The sequence below is a fragment of the Ascaphus truei genome, chromosome 4, assembly GCF_040206685.1.
Source record: "Ascaphus truei isolate aAscTru1 chromosome 4, aAscTru1.hap1, whole genome shotgun sequence".
Lineage (NCBI taxonomy): Eukaryota > Metazoa > Chordata > Amphibia > Anura > Ascaphidae > Ascaphus > Ascaphus truei.
The window spans coordinates 209,487,887-209,510,698 of NC_134486.1; the positions used below are offsets into that span (position 1 = coordinate 209,487,887).

General features: G+C 42.9%; 1 protein-coding gene across 8 annotated transcripts in view; it reads right to left on the reverse strand.

Annotated features, from left to right (window-relative positions):
• CEP43 (centrosomal protein 43) overlaps positions 1-22,812 on the reverse strand; it is a 46,368-nt gene that overhangs the window by 16,301 nt on the left and 7,255 nt on the right. For 6 of the 8 annotated variants that reach the window (XM_075596816.1, XM_075596812.1, XM_075596814.1 and 3 more), the window contains 10 exons: positions 22,073-22,127; positions 19,858-19,946; positions 17,523-17,666; positions 15,171-15,200; positions 13,189-13,245; positions 10,977-11,047; positions 10,264-10,325; positions 8,342-8,403; positions 2,386-2,469; positions 1,876-2,093 (listed from right to left, as the gene is read on the reverse strand). In XM_075596816.1, coding sequence (XP_075452931.1) covers positions 1,876-2,093; positions 2,386-2,469; positions 8,342-8,403; positions 10,264-10,325; positions 10,977-11,047; positions 13,189-13,245; positions 15,171-15,200; positions 17,523-17,666; positions 19,858-19,946; positions 22,073-22,127 — 872 coding nt within the window. The remainder of the gene's footprint in view (positions 1-1,875; positions 2,094-2,385; positions 2,470-8,341; positions 8,404-10,263; positions 10,326-10,976; positions 11,048-13,188; positions 13,246-15,170; positions 15,201-17,522; positions 17,667-19,857; positions 19,947-22,072; positions 22,128-22,812) is intronic. The other 2 variants (XM_075596817.1, XM_075596813.1) reach the window with 1 other exon arrangement.

Below are 22,812 nucleotides of genomic sequence, written 5' to 3' on the forward strand. Positions count from 1 at the left end.
AAGCGCTATGTACATTTATGGCGCTATATAAATAAAGACATACAATACAATGTTAATTTCAAGTATTCCTTCCATTTACTGACGGAGCGAAAACGTGTGGGCTTTTTTTCTTTCCTCAAACTGCTTTGTAATTCAGTCCTATAATAAATCAACTCAGGTCCTGACTAAAGCATAAAAGAAAAACGCACAAAAATCAGAAAAAAGTGGCAACAAATGTCACTTAAGTCTACAGAGCCCCCTAACATTTTGAAACATACAACCGTTGCTGTTTGTAATTTGTATTTTTTTTTTTTTTAAACCAGCAACGTGCTGGAAACTCATATTTAATTTCAAAATTCCTTTGCAAGAATTCGTTAAGACAAATGCACACACTATCTACAGCAGGGGTGCCCAAACTGGGCGGCACGAGTTTCTCTACGGGGGAGAGCGGTGATTAGAGGCCCGTGTGCTTCCCGAAGGCATTTAAATTAAATGCCAGAGGAGCGTTGAAGGCCTCTGTAAACTTCACTTACCTTGGCTCAGACTGCTTCTGGAGAAGCGTTGCCGTGGCAAATGATGCCACGGGGTCACATGACACCGGAGCCAAGGTAAGAAGGGGGGGGAGAGGGAGAAGCGGGACAGTTGGCAGGGGGGAGCAGGGGGAAAAAAAAAAAAAGGAAGAAGGATTGCACACCCCTGATCTACAGTATGATAAAAACTTGCATAGTATATAGAACTGGCAGAAGATAACCAGACACATGTCTCATGTATGGCGATCCCAGTTCTCAGCAATATGCGGGAACTAAAGTTGAAATGAGAGTCCTATGGAAATCATCAAATTTCTGAGCGGAAAGGGTTTCAACCAGGATTCAGATCATAAAAAGAATAGCTCGCCAGTCCAAGGACTCACAACCCAGTCTCTGCAGATTGCAATTTATGCTCTCAGTGTGGCAGTTGCAGTCAGTCTGAGAATACACTGAGAATGTGGCAGTCAAGCGTGATCACATAATGACGTGTCATTGCGTGTTTCGTCACCGTCGAGATGGCTTCATCAGGAGTAACGACTTCTTGCATGCTATTTGGTTGCTTGGTAGGTCTTGTTGCTTTTGGGTTTCTCAGACTGGTGGCAACCAGGTGCTAGGCAACCTCTGCAAACATCATGAGCTAGGGGCGTACCTTCATCCAGAGCATAGACCGTTCAATGCGGATTTGGCCGCTCATGCTACTGACATCATCAAGCTTGTTCCTTAGACCTTTAGAAAGGCCGTTTTTGGCCCGAGGTGCTGGGCTCTGTTTTTATATGGTGCATGATCCTCTGCAGCTGTTCCTGCTTTTGATTTATACGTATTAAATAAAGATTATGTTTTATTTTTTTCTACTTTCATGAACAGGTAGTGCTTTTTTCTTATTTTTACATTTATCTTTTGATTAGGATCTGTGCCTAGAAAAGCACAATATACATATTTATAGTAAAGGCAATCACCCCCCCCCCCCGCCCACAAAAAAAGTATCATCCATCCAAGTGGGTGACTACTCACCGATCCTGATTAGGCACAGATAACTCACAATATAGAAAAATGCACACAAGAGATTCTTTAGCAGTGTTTTATTTACTCATCTGACCAAAGTCTTGGTTCTTGTATCATGTTTCTTTATCAAAGTGAGACCTAGAGAAGTGTCCCTGCTTTAAAAAATAAAAAATAAAAATGTAAAAAAAAAAAAATCTGTGCTGCTCTTTTTTGCATTGCCAGCAAAATACAATAAACACACTTTTTAATCTTATGTATTCTTCTACAAATATAAAATACCAAAACCTCACTCCCATTTCCACACAAAATAAAAGGTTTCTTAAAAGCCAAAGAGAGAAAAAAAAAAAAAAGAAAGCGTCCTACTCACCAGCAATACGTTTTCTCATGTTTAGGTATTGGGTCATCAAAGAAAGAGTCTCCTTCCAGATCATCCTCATCCAGCTCTAGATCATTTCTTTCCACAGAATCCAAGATCAAGTTGTTGAGAATGGAATCTGGCTTTATGGTATTGATCGGAGTGTGGCTTTCACTTTTCTTTTTGGACTCTCTTGATAAGAGGCTACTTTCACTGCTGCTTTCAGTAACCTGACCAAACAAACATGCCAAAAAAAAACATAATTCTGGATCTTTTGCAGGACCAGGATGTGGAGTAATTAATATTTCAGCTCAGCAAATCCGTTAACATTAAAGATTCTATTATATAAACTAGAGAAGCCTTTTTACAGAAAAGGTTAAGGACACACACAGCTTAAACCTCAAAAAATTAACATGCTGTAGAAATTAGTGATGAAAAGGATGTTCAGATGTACACAAATATACACGCACACAGTTAGTATATATTTCCTTTTTTACATTGTTTAATACTATATGTTTTTACCTTGCTGTATGTGCCATGTGCGCTTGTCTTTCCCTCTGGTATTCTCCGTGGTGAGTGTATAATATCGGATACATCATGTGTAACCTGCACAGAATAGGCATATAATATTTGATTAGGGCCACAGAGGACATGATCAGTGACTGCTCAAAAGTTGTATATTACAAAACACCAAGGTTAAAAGTTTGGTACAGCTTTTTCCTGCAGACAAAAATAGTAGGTTTTAATAAGATGGGCACGCGTGACTTTACAGCGCATGCACACTTGCGGAGCAGGCTCTGTGCATATCGCTGCATATAATTTGAAAAATAAACCTCCAAAAAGAGCCCAAAAGTCTCAGTGCACCGCAGCCTGTGGGGGAAGCCTCCGCCATGCCGCTGAGGAAGGAGAGGAAAAGCTCTGTACCCGATCACTGCCGTTTCAGCAACAAGAAGATCGCGATGCTGGAGGGAAAGGAAGACAAGGGCGCGCCAATGGGAGCGCGTATACTCAGAATCGGAGCAGGAAGAAGAGAGACAACACCGACCAAAAAAGACCTTAAAAAAAGGTATGTTTAAGGACATGCAAGATGCATTTCAGACAACACTGGATAAGGCAGTGGTGGAGTTTAAAGCTGAAATCTCCACGTTGGCAAAAAAGGACCATGGAGTTGGAAAACAAAATGGACACCACCCTGCAAAATCAAGCGAATACAGATGAGGTAATGAGGCTCAATGAGGAGGCAAGAACCGTGAGAGATAGTATGGACGATACGGAAAATAGAGAGCGGAGGCAGAACTTGCGGATTCAGAATATTCCAGAAGCAGTATCCGCAGAGGCACTGCAGCCATATCTTCAAAGGCCATTTCAGACGATTGACCCACTATTGCAAGAAGGTGACCTACAGATGGACAGAGCTCATCAGGCACTGGGTCCAAGATCCAAGGACCCTAAAAGGATTAGAGACGTGTTGAGTTTGTACCATTATATGACTAAAGAAATGTAGAAACAGGAGATCAATTGAATTCAAAAGCTCCCCCATTCAGATATTTCAGGACCTATCGAGATTTACTATTGAAAGAAGGAGAGGGTTAAGACCAGTGACAGTGTTCCTGCAGAAAAAAGGGATACGCTACAGATGGGCTTTCCCGTTTCGTTTGATAGCTGGCGGCAGGGGGAAACAAGCCTTGCTCTGCTACTCGGAAGAAGCAAGAGCGTTCCTTTCGGTGTTGGGTCGGACCCTAAAGCCGATTAGGGCAACAAAGTCTGAGAAGAGTCGATGGACCGTAAGAGATGAAGTCAGGGGCCAAGGAAACAACCAAAAGAGGGAAGGTTCGAGCCCAGTCGAGCTCCTGAGAAAATCCAGCAGGGATTTTTCATCGATCACAAACCCCTGAAGTGAAATCCCTGGTCCCTTCGCAGGGCCTGTATCTGGAGAGATTGCCTGGTTTGGCTGTCTGAGTAGCCCATCTTTGGCAAGGTTTTCTTCTTACTCACCCCTGCCTCATTGAGGATGCAGGTTAGGGGCCCCCATCTACCCAATGACTATTGTATCTCGGGTGGGTGACGGCGGTAGCCTGGTAAGAGAGGTGAGGGGCTACTGGAGATCGGTATTGAGGAAGATCCACGGGAGGCAGAAAGGAACTATTTGAAGAACCAGGGCAAGGTGATGGGTGAGTGGGCCTACGCCCATTGAGACTGGAATAATGGTATTAAAATGGGCGAAGCCCCAGTGTGGAGCTCAGGAAATAACAGAAAGGGGCATCTGGGTGGTGGCGGGAGATGGATAAAATTATTAATAATAATAATAATTATAATAATAATGTTCTTGTATAGCGCTGCTGGTTTTACATAGCGCTTTACAGAGACATTTTTCAGGCACAGGTCCCTGCCCTGTGGAGCTTACAATCTATTTTTTGGTGCCTGAGGTACAGGGAGATAAAGTGACTTGCCCAAGGTCACAAGGAGCCGACACTGTGAATTGAACCAGGATCCCCTGCGTCAAACTCAGTGCCAGTCAGTGTCTTTACTCACTGAGCCACTCCATGATCTAGTATATATGTCCAGGACCGGTCATGATCCAACGTATGGTTGTATTTATGCCTTTTTTTTGGGGGGGGGGGGGCTACGCTTACTCATTTTATTCACTCCCACACGATTCGTATTCAAGAATTAATTATATTTTGGAAGTATTGGTTCACTCGGATATAGGTTCCATTACATGGTCGGATATGCTCCGGTTTGAATATTGTTCAACATCCCTTTCCCAAAATACGGTTATACCATTGGAGAATGAATGACTCGCTGCTAAACAAGGAGATTAGCACAGAAATAGGTGAGATCAAACGAACGTTAGAAAAACAAAAAGTGAATCCATCAAGGAGGGTTTATAAGCTCAAAATCAAGCACGAGAGGAACTTAAGCGGGTGCAACTAGAGGATGTAGAGAAGGGGTTGAAATGGTCAAAGCAGACCTACTACGAAAAGGGATATAAGGCAGATTAAAGCCAATACTTCCCAAATTAATTCATTATGATCAGGTAGGGTTTATGAGTGAACGCCAGGCGACGGACAACACTAAAAAAATTATTAATATTATTGACCATGTGAACCATGTGAGACCGAAAAGCCATGTTATTAAGCCTGAATACGGAAAAGGCATTCGACAGGATAAGATGGGATTTTTTGAATAGGACATTGGAAGCATTTGGGTTCTATGGGAGGTTTCTGCGGGGAGTCCAGGCATCTATCAGACCCCGACAGCCACGTTGAAACTACCAGGTTGGGACAGGAACCAAATATTAATTAAGAATGGGACAAGGCAGGGGTGCCCCTTATCGCCATTGTTTGCATTAACAATCGAACCCTTGGCAGCAACCATTAGAGGCTCTCCCAACATACAAAGGGTCAAGACAGCAGATGAGTGCTATAAATTATCATTGTTTCCAGACAAAATTATTCTTGCGTTAACAAACACACTGATAGCCCTTCCAAATCTGCAAAACGGTTAGCGAAATTTGGGGGTCTATCAGGTTATAAGATAAGAACAGGGAAATCAGAAGCTTTAAACCTAACCATCAGATAAGGAGGTGGAGATCCTCAAGCTAAATTATAACTATAGACAAAATATCTAAAATATCTACTAATATACCTTACAGGAGATTATTCCTCACTATATAAATTCAACTACAAGGAATTGTTTACCAAAATTAAGATCTGCAATCCTGGAATCCCCAACTTATATCGTGGGTAAGGCATATAACAGCAGTCAAAATGAACATTCTCCCCAGCCTACTGTATCATATTTAGATGCTCCCTATCCCCATCCCGCATAAAGAGAAAGTAAATTCAGAATCGGATTATGCAGTTTACCTGGGGGAATAAACAGCCCAGAATAGCTATGTCAATTATGCTGGATTCTAGGGATGGGGGTATGGTGGTACCAAATATTTTTAAATACAACATGGCTTCGCAAATGTAGCAGATCTACTGGCACTTTGAGGGATCTATATAGTTGGGTGGATCTGGAAAGTAAAATAAAAAAAACGATTGGGTTGCCATCTCTGTTATGGTCAGGAATTGGATCCAAGAAGGGGAGGCAAGCAGAACCAACAGTGATTGGGTTTACACTGAAAATCTGGCAGAGGCAAGGAAAAAATATATGGCGATTTCAACCCCTTCTAGACTGACTCCTCTGTTTGGCAACCCAGGTTTTTTTTTGCCATTTATGCATGGTAACGGGAGGAGTACACAGAGCGCAAGAACTCCTCTCGTGGGTGAATGGTAGTTCACAGGAATCAGATCAACATGTGTTAACAGAAAAGAGAAAAAATCATGGTACAATACAGTTTAATAAACAAAAAATCCTTAGAGCAGTGAGCTCCAGTACACTCACATGCTCCACTATCATAAAAGGCAGTGTAACCAACTCAGGGTTAGGAGCGACGCCTACACCCCTGAAGAAGTCCGAATACCCGGATGAAACACGTAGGGTTATTTGCAATTGCGCAGTGATTCGTGAGCTGTAAGGAGCCTCTTGCCGTTTTCTGTGAACCAGCTGTTCTCCCGCTGTAAAGACCTTAGCGCTGACGCTGACTCCGTAGCCTGCCACCTCCCTTACCATTTGGAGGAGAGCCGAGAAAGTCCCGTGACGTCAAACGCTGTTCGGATGCGGATGAGACTGATCCTACCCAGAGGATTCGTATGTAGCTGTGTCTGCTGTATTATCAGCGTCGCTCCTAACCCCGAGTTGGTTACACTGCCTTTTATGATCGTGGAGCATGTGAGTGTACTGGAGCTCACTGCTCTAAGGATTTTTTGTTTATTAAACTGTATTGTACCATGATTTTTTCTCTTTTCTTTTAACACATGTTGATCTGATTCCTGTGAACTACCATTCACCCACGAGAGGAGTTCTTGCGCTCTGTGTACTCCTCCTGTTGCCTATTGAGGGATTGAGAAATTCCTCACACCGGCAGGATCTCCTCTTGGTGATATCATTTTTTGTCATTTATTTATTTGTGATATATTAGTGGGTTTGCGCATACCTTTTCTTGCACCATGCATGGTAAAGGGTATGATCGTTGGAGGGCTAGGGGGAATCTGGAGGTGGGAGACTTATTAGGGAGGGATAGGCTTATTCAGTTTGAAGAACTGAGAAAAAAATATAACTTCCCTCAGTCTGAGCTTTTTAAATATATGAAAGTTAGACATTTCGCAAAACAAAAATGTCCAGGGAGAAGAATTCCCAAAGCCCATTATATTTGAAGATTTGTATAAAATAAGAAAGTACCAAATAGGGCCAATATAATCCCTATACCAGGGTGTATCCCCAATGAGGGAGGCTCCAATCCATCAATATATGGAACAGTGGGTCAGGGACTTTCAAGTGGAGAATACAAGAGAGGACTGGGAAGACATACGGGATAATGCAGGCAGGATATCCATATGTGCAGTAACAAAGGAAAATATATACAAAATTATGCTAAACTGGTACTACACACAAGAGATTGAAACAAAATGTATCCAGAAGCATTGGACAGATGTAGGAGGGGATGTGGACAGATAGGAGATTTGGCACATATTTGGTGGTACTGCCCAGCAGTTGAAACTAATAAAGGATGTGGTAGGTATTCAATCCCGTAAAACTCAATTCTAATAATCCTGGCCAAACCAATGGAAGAAGTTAACCACCATACGCTTAAATTAATCTCGCATATTCTAATGGCAGATAGGTGTGCAGTAGCAGCAGCATGGAAAAACGCTTCCACCCGCCAGAAGGGATGTTATCAGGAGAATAGAGGAGGTTCGACTGTTGGAGAAGCTTACCTCATTCCTAAGGCTACGGCCCCGCTGTCTGCGCTGCACGTGCGCCTGCCATGCTGGCGGCGCGTGCAATAGAGTTCCCCAGTCTGCAGTGAGCTGCAGGGGGGAACACAGGGGGGGTGTGACAGGGGACGCGGCCATGCCGTCACCCGGCAGGTTCGCCCTCATTGGCTGAACCGCCGGGGGGCGTAGCCTATCGCTCCGTCGCTACAATCGTCGTGTGCACAATTTTCCAGTCTGCCAGAAAAACTGACAGCGCAGCGTGGCGGCCACCCCTTGCAGTGGTCCCGGCCCTGTTGAGGGGCAGCTCTTGTCCCTGCAGCTGCCAGCGGGGACCAGGCCTAAACCATACTACAAGGAAGTTGTACAGGGTGTGGGAACCATGGGATACAAAAGGGTAGGAGATATAAGTAAGAGAAGATAGCCAAAAAACCTAGGAGAAACGAGACAAGGGAAGGGTACAGGTTGGCCTAAAGTGGAAGTTAAATTTGAAATCCATGCTAAATACAATTGTACTATGCTTAGGAATGTGTATTCTTAATGTATCAAAAAATTATGTTACAGATGTTATTCCCCCCCCCTTTTATCTTGTATGTACCCCAACACACACACACACACACAAACACACACACACACAAATCAGGGACCATACTTACAACACTTCTGCAATGAATAAAGAAGCGCTTGTACATCCCAATGAATTCATGAAAGTCAATTCCTTTTGATAGAAACAAAAATAAAAAAGGAATGATTTCTAAATGAAGGCAGAAATAGTCCATTTTTACATTGATAGCATCAGTTAAAGTAGTTCCAAAAATGCTGTAACAAAGCATTTAACAAATATTTATAATAATTCTATAGTCTGCCACTGAATACAGTGAGCAAGTAAAAAGTAAACAAAATTACTATTATAAGTTTGATCCTATATCATAGTTACATTTTTGTATATGTAATAATAGTGGTTATTTAATCTGGATAATTGTATTTTCATATGAATTTACAAATACAGTGGTGTGAAAAAGAAAGTACACCCTCTTTGAATTCTATGGTTTTACATATCAGGACATAATCATCTGTTTTATAGAGGTGGTCACACTTGTTGATCAATCAATCAAGGGCATTTGATTAGCAGCACCTGTCTGCTACTTAGCATCTTAATTCCTATGGAAGCAGTAAGTGAGTACTTAGTTTTTCACACATGGCTTCTCCATTTTGGCTTTATTTTTGTTAAATAAATCATGACAGGATTTAATATGTCACGTGTTGTTCATTTGAGGTTGTATTTACCTAATTTTAAGACCTGCTAAGGAACAGATGATTGTTATTATGAACTCATATGTAAAACCATGGAATTCAAAGAGGGTGTACTTTATTTTTCACATAACTGTAAGTCAGATGGCTGCAACCAATTACAGCTAATCCCCTTTCAGCTTTGGTCTGAGTGGAGAGAGAGAGAGAGAAAGAGAGAGAGAAAGAGAGAAAGAAAGAAAGAGAGAAAGAAAGAGAGAAAGAAAGAAAGAAAGAGAGAGAGAGAGAGAGAGAAAGAAAGAGAGAGAGAGAGACACACACACGTTTTTGAGCTTTCACCACTTGTTACTTTGATACCCAATAACACTAATTGCTATATTTCGAATTAGTACTTATTAAAACACAATATATTTTTCCACACAAGCGCCAGTTATAGTTTCAACTTTATATTTAACCGACTAAAAAAATAAATAAACAATTACAATTATTACAGATAATGCAGGAGTCACACAATGACCAATGCAACATTTTGATCAATGACGGCTATACAGATGCACTGTAGCAGTCATTATTGCTCTGCCTGATGAGTCACGGCAGAATATGTTGTGATATTCTGCATGATCACTCCCATTTAATTTTTTGGGAAACTGATATCCTGTGTTAAAAAAAAAAAAGCTGTTGTGTTACCAGAAGAAGCAATAACTGTTACATCTGTCTTAAGAACCCATCTTAGGCCTCGGGCATGGTGCCTCGGGCCGTGCTGATCAGCGCTCCTGCTCTGCCTCGCCTGCTCAAACTGGAACTTTTTTGTGTCCTGGCAGGCGAGGCAGTGAGCGCGCTTTGGGGGCGGTGCATAGGCAGGGCCGAGGCGTGTCGGGAGTCGGGTGGGAGGCAGGGCTAGACCCTCGCTCCCGTTGGATGTTAGCGGTCACGTGACCGCTCCTCCGCTTCCCTGAGCGGCAAATTTTAAATTTGCCTGTCTCTCTCAAATACCTGAGCCTCCGCACGCATGCGGAAGCGGCTGCAAAAGCCGCGCTGATGACAGATGCAGGGGGTAAGTGCACCTGCTCAGCGCGGCTCACCCTACTATGTCCCAGGCCTAATAGTTCAACAGCTATCTGAAGATGGGCTCACGCATGTGACAAACAGGGAACCTGTTTTGTACTGTTTGTTGATGGCATTGACCTTCTGGAAGCAGCTATATACAACCATTGCAAGTCAACTGACCACATTGACAGATGAAAAAGTAGGGGGCAGAAGTGAAAACATCCCTGTGCTTTCCCCCCCTCTCCCCCCCCATATGAACCAACAATATCCTCTATAGCCATACCATTATTTAAGTCTTTATCTGCTGCTTTGAACTCGTCGTTTACATATCTCTCCAGCATGTTTCTGCAACATAAAAAATAAACACACAACTGTTGGCACCAACACTTTTGTAGTCATTAGCTGCTGTCCTGATCTTTTTCCGCACATGGAGAAGCTGGGATCCTCATGAACAACATGAATCGGCAACCTACTTACCCCAACCGCCAAGATGCCCATTCCTGAAATATTAAATTTTAAAAAAATGCCTGGACCATAGTCATTTGAATGACCAATAAAAAGCTGTAACATCAGGACATTAGTAAACGCAGCAGCCATAGTGAATTGTTTTCAGAATAGTTGAGCTAAAACATAATGGCCGATTTAAAGCTTTTGCGTCTCGCAGGCCAATAGAAAGCCCTGACATCCCTTGCTGCTTCCTATTTGCCCGGGACCTTTAAACCTGTGAGGCTGCTACCGGCACCCCCTACGGAGTTATGTATCTTGGGAAGCAGGGCGTCTCCAGAGCCAAAATTAACCCGGTGCAGTTCCGGAGACCCATGCTTCAATCCCATAAAAAAAAAAAGTCAAATGTTCTGCTGTTTTAATAGAGTTAATATGTTTCTGTTAAATCTTGAGCAATGGATAAACAAAAAAGAAAAATAAAGAAATTGTAGAAAACTTGAATGGAATTTTATGCAAACAAAAAGGTTAAAGGCCAATTGTTCAGGCTCTTACCTATGGAAATGAGGGAAAAGATCAACAAAAAGGACCCTTAGTTCATCTTTACTGATTTCACCATTTCTATCCTGCAGGGGGGGAAAAATATATATATATTTTTTTTTAGACATGTCTAATTTTTTCAACATTTACAGTATTTTATCATGTTTATAATAGGTATATAATATACTAGCTGATATACCCGGCGTGGCCCGGGATGTAATCTTGGGGCGCGGGCGACAGGGTTGGGCTTCCCCCCCCCCCCTTGACAGCTAGGTGGGTGACTGAGTTGACAGAGTGGGTGTGTGGATGGATGGGTAACTGGGTGACAGAGTGGGTGGGTAACTGGGTGACAGAGTGGGTGGGTAACTGGGTGACAGAGTGGGTGGGTAACTGGGTGACAGAGTGGGTGGGTAACTGGGTGACAGAGTGGGTGGGTAACTGGGTGACAGAGTGGGTGGGTAACTGGGTGACAGAGTGGGTGGGTAACTGGGTGACAGAGTGGGTAACTGGGTGACAGAGTGGGTAACTGGGTGACAGAGTGGGTAACTGGGTGACAGAGTGGGTAACTGGGTGACAGAGTGGGTAACTGGGTGACAGAGTGGGTAACTGGGTGACAGAGTGGGTAACTGGGTGACAGAGTGGGTAACTGGGTGACAGAGTGGGTAACTGGGTGACAGTGGGTAACTGGGTGACAGTGGGTAACTGGGTGACAGTGGGTAACTGGGTGACAGTGGGTAACTGGGTGACAGTGCGTGGGTGGGAGACGGTGGGTGACTTACCTTGACCGGGTGGTGGTTCCTGGCGGCAGACGGTTCCCCTCCTGGCACTGATATCCCCGTGGCATCTGGCTGGGGCAGGAGGTGGTTTCGGGAAGTTGGCAGGGGGGCAAGAGTGGCAGGCTGGGCCGGTCAATCTCCCCCGCTCACACACTTCATGGCTCACAAATTTTTGCAGGGGCGAGAAATGGCGCTGCGCAGGAGACACGCGACCGCCCCAGCGCGAGCATACTCTCCCCCGGCGCCACAAACCCCAAACACACCACCACAGCCCTCCTGCTGTGCTAGAGGCGGCACCGCACGGGGAACCTGCGCACCCGCCCCCCGTTAACGGCCGGAGCCCCCACCCGCTCGCCAACCGTAGCCGGACCACTGGGGGCGAAGGCAGCACCGCCGCGCTGGAGACACGCGCTCCCGGCCGAGCACACTCTCCCTGGCGCCAAACCACCACGACCACCTGCTGTGATGGAGGCGGCACTGCACGGGCAACGCGCGCCCCCCCCATTCGTCGAGTGGGAGGGGATCAACCGCCCGCCGACAGCAGCCGCACCAAGGGCTCCTAGTGATCACACTCTCCCACTTGGATGAGGACGGGGGCGGCTCGCAACCAGCAAGCGCACGGTGATCGCCCCAAGTGCCGGCATAAACCACGCAGGCCCAACCGGACAACGGGACTCCGGGTAAGGGACCCACCGTGCCGAATTATGACGGGCACCGGGAGAGGGAGGGGGTGTGTGTGTGTGTGTGTGGAAGTTGAGTTGTGGTCCGGCTGACGGGGGAGAGTGACGGGCACCGGGAGGGGGGAGTGTGTGTGTGTGTGGTGTTGGTCAGAGGCGCACGTAGTCACGGTGTGAGGAGAGTGTGCGTGTGTGTCTCTCCTCCCTGCCTGGCTCCTCCCTGCCTGGCCCGCAGGCCAATGAGCTGTACAGCCGACATACACACACAAACATTATTTGAGACTTATAGATATAGATGTTAACTGAAGCCATTTGAAGTATCCTTATCTTTGTAATAGTACACAGCTATTATATATCTGGTTATATCTACTCAAAATCAATAAAAATCTCTAGCAGTGTTGGTGTGTTTTTATATAACACCTGGTTGCCGAAAGTTACAAAATAGTGCATTACTTTGTGGTTTAAAACAAAAGCTTATTAGTAGAAGGGAAAAAATAAAAAGGGAGTATCCGACTAATATTAGGTCAAGTAATATGCAATATACAGTTGTAGCGCAACCCCTGATGTCACAACTACAAAACTTTGATTTACAATAACAGTAAAAATTTACAGTAACCAGCCCATTTGAGCAATTGGATGGAGCAGCGCATCATGAGATCATGTAGAACAAAAATGTGAATTTTTAAAGAAAAAAAATCTCCACAAATGGAGTTTAGTCACTGATTCATGTGTAGACATACATAGATGCAACTTTCTATTGTATATACAACCCACCTTATCGTATATTTCAAACTTTTTCTGTGCTTCTGCTATTTGTTTTGGTGATAACTCCTAAGATAAAACCAGAAGTTTATTGGGGTTAATCACTGCTCGCATGTTGGTATAAAGATATAGCCAACGTTATTGCAACCTGTGGCAAACAATAGCAGGACATACACAACTTGCCAGATGGACAAGCGACCGTTGCTTTGAATACGTCACACGATGCCCTAACTTTGGCTACAATTGTACACGTTCTATATAACCAATATTCAGAAGACATACAATATATACACAGAAACCAAAAGATAAAACACACACAGACCAAGATATATAGGCTGGTTAGTAACAAAACGATGGAAAGGAGACAATGAAAAAGAAGAAGGGCCATAGAATTAACTTAGGAGTGAGACTAGAAGAATGGAGATAGAGGACACAAGCCTTGGCATAAGGGCTAGTGTAGAAGTTCAGACACCCATGAGCCAGAAATTAGCAAATGTTATATTGGGGATACTGCAACGATAACATTTTGACAAAAAGGTCTGCTCTGCAACTACATCTGTAAATTTACACTAATGGAGAGATGTGTGAATATTTTGCAATTTGCGCAGTAACCTCTTTAGTGATTTTTTTTTTTGCCCGGTATGTACATACAATGTCCCTCCATTCTCTCCCTACCCCCCTTCCCTCCATTCTCTCCCTACCCCCCTTCCCTCCATTCTCTCCCTACCCCCCTTCCATCCATTCTCTCTCTACCCCCCTTCCATCCATTCTCTCCCTACCTCCCCCCACCTCCCCCCCTGCCTCCATTCTCTCCCTACCTCCCCCCCTGCCTCCATTCTCTCCCTACCTCCCCCCCTGCCTCCATTCTCTCCCTACCTCCCCCCCTTGCCTCCATTCTCTCCCTACCTCCCCCCCTTGCCTCCATTCTCTCCCTACCTCCCCCCTTGCCTCCATTCTCTCCCTACCTCTTTGCCTCCACTCTCTCCCTACCCCCCTTCCATTCTCTCCTCCCCTTCCCTCCATTCTCTCCTCCCCTTCCCTCCATTCTCTCCTCCCCTTCCCTCCATTCTCTCCTCCCCTTCCCTCCATTCTCTCCCTACCCCCCCCCCGTTGCTCTCTCCCTTCTCTCCTTCCACCCTTCCCCTCTCTCCGCCCCTGCTCCTCTTCCCCCTCCCTTGCTCCCCTCTCCATTCTCTCCACCCTGCACCCCTCTTTGTGCTCCACATACCCCTTTCCACCTCTCTCCTAGTAAAGCAATAACTTGGGAGATCAGATCAGATCACACACCGACACCCCCCCCCCAACCCCCTCTACTACCACCACCTCTCTCCGCTCAGCATATCCTGCCTCTCACTCCCCATTGGTTAGAGCAGGGTCATGTGACCCTGCTCTGAGCTCGAAAGTCAAACTCCCGTCTCCCCAAGCTTGGGAGAGCGTGCGCGCCCGCGCATTAGTGCACGCGTGAGAATAACTGAGGTAACCGCGTCAAGCGCATAGTGTGGTCAGCGCCAGCGGGGACTCAGCCTAAAGGGGTGGCGCGACAGGGGGAGAGCAAGCAGGGGGGTGCAGCGCAAGAAGTTTGCGCACCCCTGCAATAAAACAATTGACGAAGGGATAAGTGCATAGTGGGAGTTCAAACAACCTGTGCTCAAATACACCACTTCTCAACGCATTTCTCACTGCCTGGAATCCTGGAGTGTGGTACCTGCTTCTCATATGAGATTTAAGTCACAGCGACTACCCCTTTGTGCTAATTTAGGCTCCTGAGTGGTTCAAAAAGTCATGCAAAGATAATGTCCATGCATTGTATTGCTCCGTATAACCTTTTGCATAGGCTTGGAGCACATTCCACATTACATTGAAACTAATATTAAAAAAAAAAAAAAAAAATCAGACAGAATGTGTTGCATACCCCACTAAAAGATCTCCGGTTATTAAATAGCAAAGAGAAGTAAACAAAAGAAATTAAGAAAATGCAGAATAGACCCATGTACCTTAGGAATAGAGACAGGTTTATCACTCTGCTACAGGAAGAAATCAAAAGAAAATTAAACATTCAAATAAAAACTGAAAACAATAGAAATATGAAGACTAATACAACATTATATTTATTTTACAGCATTTAAAGCAGCAACAATCCCAATTGAGCAGAATTTATAATTCCTTGGCACTGTGAATCAGCTTGATATTCATAGGGAAAGTCTCAGTACACAAAAGGTGTCGCCTTTCAGTGAGTGGAACAGAGATTATCAATTAAATCAGCGGCTCATCATCAATATCAAGTTCCAACAGCAATGAGAAAACGGCAAAAAAAAGAAATCCTTTCCTAAACAAGATCCATTGCTGTGTGTTTTGTATGGGTCATTTAGTTCAATACCATGGCCAAAACATGTTGCAAGCCTGCAACCATGTCAAGGTAGACCCTTTTAGCAGCTACCTACACTACCAATTTTATACACATGTGTACTTGGACCTGCTGATTAGTTTAAGCTCACCCATCCCACACTTATTTAATCAGCAAGTGTACACAGTAAGTTGTAGTAATCACTGCTTTTCTCCTTCCTTTCTCCCCCAGAGAATGGTGGTTATACTGTAATCTTTGCTGCAGCAATAATCTTGGGAAGTGTGTGATTTTGTTCCCCCTGTCGCTTGTTTTAGATCGTGTTCACCAATTTTGAGGGCATTCCTGTTTAATTTAATTTTTTTTAAACCAGTTTTAACTGCACTGTAGTTCACACACAGCACATATAAGTGCGCCTAAATTTTAACCCCTTAGGCTTCGCATCCCATGGTTTTTTTACTGCTTTTCTCTATGCATTGGAGGAAATACGAAAGGATAGTATAAAATTGGTAGTGTAGGTAGCTGCTGAAAGGATCAACCTTGACATGGTTCCAGGCTTAACATGTTTTGGCCAAAAGACTGAAGTAAATGATGCATACTTATGAGAAGTAAAAACACACAGAAATTATTCAAATCATTTCTCATATTGGAGGTGCGCATTGGGGCTTCTACATTTGCTAGTCTATATTTGAGGTCAGTTTCTCAGTACAACTCCAGTTGGCACATTTAAATATATAAAAAAATATAATTCTGTGGAACTGGGTTTTGAGAGATAGATATGGAGACATACAAAAGATCCACTTGGTTGGGAAGATTGCGGTTATAGCTGTACAACTATGCTGTAATATGGTGATTATATCTATAAAATGGCATAGCAACTTTTAGTAAATATGGGCCACGGTGCCCTATGGCTTACAGAGCACAAAATAGTCTGCCCTCTGCCAATGACGGCCATTTGCAGGCTAAGTTGTCAAGTCCAGTTACGTCCTGCAGAAACTGTCTAGAGGTGAAGTTCATGTTTGATTCAGCAGCACTGTTACCCATTCTGCAGCCTTAGACACCTTTGCAGAAAAGTGCCTCTTCAATTCTTATGAGGTGGAACTGAGGTGTTTTGGGTGATACCAGCTGGGGGGATGGGGGAGAAGAGACAACACAGCTTGTTTCATTATAATTTTAGTTTGGAACTTGCTTCAATAAGCAAATAAAATAATTGATAGCTGGACATTATTAGAAACATAGGAGATCAAAAAAGCTGCTGTAAGCCAAAACAGTAAGGTGGCCTGACCTAAGGGGTCCGTTTGGAAATATATAATGCCCGGCTTAGAATCTATGTAAATATGGCATCAAATGTCTTAAAGTACATGCTATAATGCAAGTCCCTGTTATTTGGTCAAAAATATAATTTCACCCCATCACCTTAAAAATGGAAAAATTATCTTACAGATCCTTAGGTCCTAGGACACATGCGATGAAGCAGCTTCCCTGTGCTAAAGAAAATTGTAGTCCCATGTATTTGAATGCACAGGGAAGTATCTCCGCAGAATATTGTTCGGGGATATTGTCATTTTTTTTCATGGACTGAATATAAATTAATGCTTATGGTACACTACAAAAGAGATGTTAATTTAAGGGATTACCTAACCTAGGGCAAATTATAACTTAATTCCTCAGTGCCTACGGATTCATAATTAAATCATACACTTTTGAAGGGTAGGATTTATTGTCCACTATTCCACCCTGCCCATCTCAATATGCACGGACTGTATCCCCCTACTTTTTTCTGTATACGATTTGTAAATCTGTATGCTTTATACCAGTTTTAAAACATCTGCAAATTCCACTCAAACAGGAAAGAGGCCTTATTTTAGGATATTCAAAAACTTAAAAAAAAAAAACATTAAGAGCTGTTTAATTTCCTGTTATTTTCTAAAATGATTGCTAATTTGATAGCAGTTTTTGGTAAAATGAGTTAAAAACTGGTATAAAGAATTAGTTTGATTCTTACTTCGCCTCCGCTAATGATCTTGTCTTTTTGACGCCACCTTTTTACCAGCTCCAATATCAATGGGCAACTTTTAGCACCTTCTGATTCTATGATCCCAAGGTCTCTTGCTAGAGGGCTTCGATCATCAGGTCCATTCTCCTGGAACTAAATGATATAACAGCTTATGTAAAAACAACAATATTCCATGCAGGTACTGTACTCCTCATAAAAAAATAAATACATACAGTATATAAATCACGAAGGACTCCAAGTCCAAACATTAGAAGCAACCACCAACACGCCCGTATTTCAACATTTTTCTAACAACACTTTATACAGCTTTTTTTTTTTGGTTTATTTTCCCCCTTTTTTGTTTGTTTTGTTACTTACCCTATTGGACCATATTTACTAAGCCGAAGTGGAAAGCATCTTGCACTGTAGCACAGCTTAGGAAAAATAGCCCATAATTGTTTAGGCTTTCTATCCCCACTCAATATTTGCATTGTAATAATTAACATTTAGAAAGGAATGCAGAAATTCACTAATCTCTGATACGATGTATTGCACTGCGATACTACATTAACTACCATTCAAGTAAATTACACATAATTAGGCTGTGCGATAATCCCTATAAAAGCCTAGTGAAACCTAGTGTAAACTCAAAGCCCTAAGTACCTCTATCTGGATACCTCTAATTTTGGCTTTGCATCCAATCTTTGAGTATTCACTTACACAATCAAACAAGCTATAGTGGGATAGTACTACTAAAATTAAGTGGGGGTGGGGGGGAGACTACCTCTAAGAACCTCCACTTTGTATTTTTGTAATTAACCAAAGTTTAGTATTTTGTTACTCATCCTCTAACTCACAATATAAAGATTGCTTGCTTCAAGACTGAAAATAAAACAGCTCTAGATGAATACAACGGGGAAAAAAAACAACATTTCTCAGAGGCATAAAGCAATGTTTCCCAACCGGGGTTCAGCGGCACCCTGGGCTTCCGTGAGAGGATCAAAAGGGTGCCACAAGATTTCCCCGATCTCCCAGAGCAGGGCAGTTTATTCTATCCTGATTGTCTGCATTACCCTGAAGCAGACAATCAAGAGGAGGTATCAGGAGCCTGCAGGGTGTGGCCAAGCAGCAGATGAAGCAGCATGAGCAGTAGAGGTGAGGTATTGTGTCGGTCGCGTGTGTATTTGTTCTGCCGTGTGTGTGTGTGTGTGGCGGCTCCCTGCTCCCTCTGAATCCTGCGACTGACTCTCGTAACAGTCTTTCTGCCTGTGTTTTCTGTGACCTTGTCCTGTTGTGGGAGTGCCTGAACCACTGAGCACTGTGGTTTAGGCTGCGCTTGTTGTGCCGGCGACAGCGATGCAATGTCAAAACAAATGCATTGCCGCCGCCTGCGCTTATAGTAAGCGTGATGGCTTGGTCACGATCGCTGGAAGTCATCTTTATTTGAATTTTCCAGCGACCGCAGCCTGACGTCACAGGCACTATAAGCGTAGCCCAAAGGTGCCCCAAGAGTTAAAAAGGTTGAAACCCCCTGGCACAGACGTTTAAGCGTGTGACATTTTAATACAAACTTAGGAGAACTTAAAAATACAGTGCATCTTCTCTTCGTTAGATTTAACTCCTACGGTTTAAAAAATTTACAACAAAAAATTAAAAATTAAATTAAATTAAAAAGAGAGATTAACATATTTATTAAAAAAGAGAAAATCGCTTTAAAAAAAAAAAATAACGAAATAAACTACAATAGCATTTCCTTTTTATAAAATTATATTTCCAGAGTGCCACTACAGAATTTAAAATGGTTTGCAAAACTAAAGACAACAGATGGGCCAACAGCACAAAAAGGTAATTTTTTTCCCCAACAACTAAAAACGATTGCTGCTTTAAAAGGACATCTGTTATCCATCTAATTCAGTTAGGTTGCTCATCACCCTATTTTAAAAAATGGCCAAAAATGTATATAGACTGAACCAGTGTTTCCCAACTCCAGTCCTCAGGGAACCCCAACAGGTCAGGTCTTAAGGATATCCCTGCTCCAGCACAGGTGGCTCAGTCAGCAGCTCAGTCATTTTGACTGATTGACCCACCTGTGCTGGAGCAGGGATATCCATAAGACCTGACCTGTTGGGGTTCCCTGAGGACTGGAGTTGGGAAACATTGGACTAAACAATGTTTTTTTATTAACAAAATGTATGTTATGTTGCTTTGTTTTAGGAGAGCTAGCGTGCTTAATAAAAAAAAAGTCTAAAACTTAATAACGGCATCCCACAAGTGGCAACATAATAATTAGTGAAATGCTAGTTTCAATGGAAAACAAAAACACTGTATACTGCATTTTACTTACCAGGCATGCTTCAGGTTGAAATACTGCCAATGTGAAGTCGAGATTGAAAAACTGAAGGAATTCTGAAAACAGGCTGGCTATTAAACGACCTAGAATTTAAACAAACCACGAACAACATTACACATGTAAAAACAGCCACTAGAAGTGGGAGAGAAAAGCAATCCATGTCACTTTAACTGTTATGTACCTGTGATGCATTATGTTTAACTTTGCTATTAGAGGGTGCACTGTATGTTTGGATGAGCTTTGATATATTTTGTATAGTAAAGACTCATTCAGAGGACAAACTAGGTATTTTTGTGCCCAGGGCAAGTTCCACCAAATGCCTCCACCCAAACCCCCCCCCTCCCCATTTATAGAAAAAAAGGAAACACCAGACCCCAGGTGAAGACGGCCCTGTGAGTTCTCCTTTCTGTAACCCGCCCCCCTCTCTTCTTCCCCAATTTCCAACTCTTCTTCCATCCTCCTGTTGATCTAGTATTGTTGAAATGAACATATTGTCGAAATTGATGACATATTGATGAAATGAACTGATGAAATGAACAGGGGGGGGGGGGAGCAGTCGTGGTGGTCTCTGGAGATTAAATTATTAGCTGCATGCAGAATCAATTTTGTCTGTATTATCATGTCTCTGACTTGTGTCTCATGCTGTGTTCCTAAAATCATTCCCGTGAGAAATAATGTGTATGTTGCGAGTATCGGTTTGGCTACCAGAAGACTCAAGGCCAAGCGGTCTATGGCTCAATGCCCAGAAATATAGTGAGAAACACGTATTCTGCAGTTATACAGACTTAGATAAGAATGTATCCTAACAGACCTTGTTCATTGTATTAAGATGTTTTAACACAATTTGTACTTATTTAGTGACCTTTATAACGATTGGTTTAGAATAGGGAGGAGACATTATATTCTACCTAGCAACTTATGTTAGACAAAGAAAATGAAATGTGTATAAAAGCCTGCTTGGGCCCTACCCTTGCAGAGTCACTTGTTGACCCTCCTGTATGATCATTCAGTATACTATGTAATAAATTATTCATCTACTAACCCGTATTTGTGCGTTTGCAAAAAACGACACTCCTCTTCCCCCCCCCCCACCTCCATCCTCACAGAAGACACAGCATGCACACACTTGTCCCTCTGCAGTGCTGCCGCTTGGTCTGGGAGTTCCCTTCTAATGCAAGGGAGTATCATCAAAGTCTCAACGAGTGCACAGCACTTGAGGTTAAAGTTTAAAAGATGCAAGCAGTCCATACTTGTCATTGATTGAGCTGTGTCTTCAGTTACCGCAGGTCACAGCGCTCCCAATCCTGCTTTGATCTCACGGTAATGAAGCAGGGTCAGGCGTTCTGTTGCTGATCAGGGTGACTGATAGGTTAGTCACTGCAGCAGCACAGGTGCCCGGGGAGGGGGAAGAGGAATTTCTACACCCCATAATAGGCTGCCCCGCTTGTCCCCCCGCCCCTGTATGTACAGTATGTATGTATGTATGTATGTACAGTATAAACACACACACCTTAAAAGCAAAACTGACTTGGTAGTTTTTTTTTGTTTGTTTTTTTACAAACTACAAAAAAAAGTTGAATATATATATATCGATGTTGCAAACTCTCTATTGGCAACTGTGGTGAGCCTAAACCAACAACCATTTTGTGTACACAAGACAAGTATTCTTGCCTGGTTGACAAAAATGTAACTGCCTCGCCTCCCCCCCGGTACAGGATATAGAGAAAAATAAATATATTTGAGAACCATGACAGCTGCTTTATAGAACAAAAAGTATTAACTTTTTTCCTCCCATCTGTTAACTGTCAAGAGGCTGCATTTATTTTGAATGTTCTTATTTCTTTATTGGTTGCTCTTCGAGAGTTGCAGAACCCATGGATAATTAAGTACTACTCAGAATAGGGAGATAGCAATATTCTATTCTAATTAATGATTCCGACTAGTGTTAATCTATACATGAAGTCGAGCACAAGTAAACAGTGAACCATAAGAACTCGAGGCTTAAATTTGACAAAGATGCAAATTAAATAATCAATACAAAAGATGGTTGTATTTGCAGCAAAAAAAAATACCTTTTCAGCTAAATAACATTTGATTTTAATACATACGATTAGATATGTTGAATATGAAGATATGCTTAATATACACTAATTAAATTATATGACATGAAGTATAGAGTCAGTACAAAATCACTCTGAAAATGTTTTACCGTCTCTTGCATTTAGGAACTTCTTCAAACTTTCGTTAACAAGAGGTATTTTGTTCTGTTAAGAAAAAAGGAAACAATTACAATATTGTTTGTCTGTCTTTCAAGGATTCATTCATGGCTTTTAGGGCTCATATTTTTACAGATATGCCAGACACTTCCATTTCATCACTGTGAGAATGTTCTACAATGCTTTGCTGGACATCTCAGTTACAAGATGAGATAAAACAGAGGTGCGCAAAGTGGGGGGCGCAGCGGTTACAGCGGTGGTCACTTTTAAGCTTATTATAGCTTACATGCTTTTTTACATTGGCAACACTAAGTGTGCATTTTTAAGAGTTTTTTTATAAATTTTTTGAACCATATGATCTGTGCTATGTGCATACATTTCCTTCTTGCTGAGGTCGCATTCCCCAAGTGAAGGAGCTGCTCTGCACTATTGATGTCCACAGTCTACCCTTCGTTACCTCTGCTTGATTATCTTTACCTTCTTGTGAGTAGGCTGTACTTAGGGGCCAAGATTCACCAGGGATTTCCCATATATATTTGTTACATCTGCACTTAGATTGTGTTTTCTCGTGTTTTTATCCCCCATGCTCCCCCTGGATTGTGAGAACACATTTCTACATTTTGAGGAAGAGTGAAGACAACCCCACCGAAGGGTAGACGCAGGGGGGTAACACCTTCATATTGTTACAGGCATACCCCGGTTTAAGTACACTCACTTTAAGTACACTCGCGAG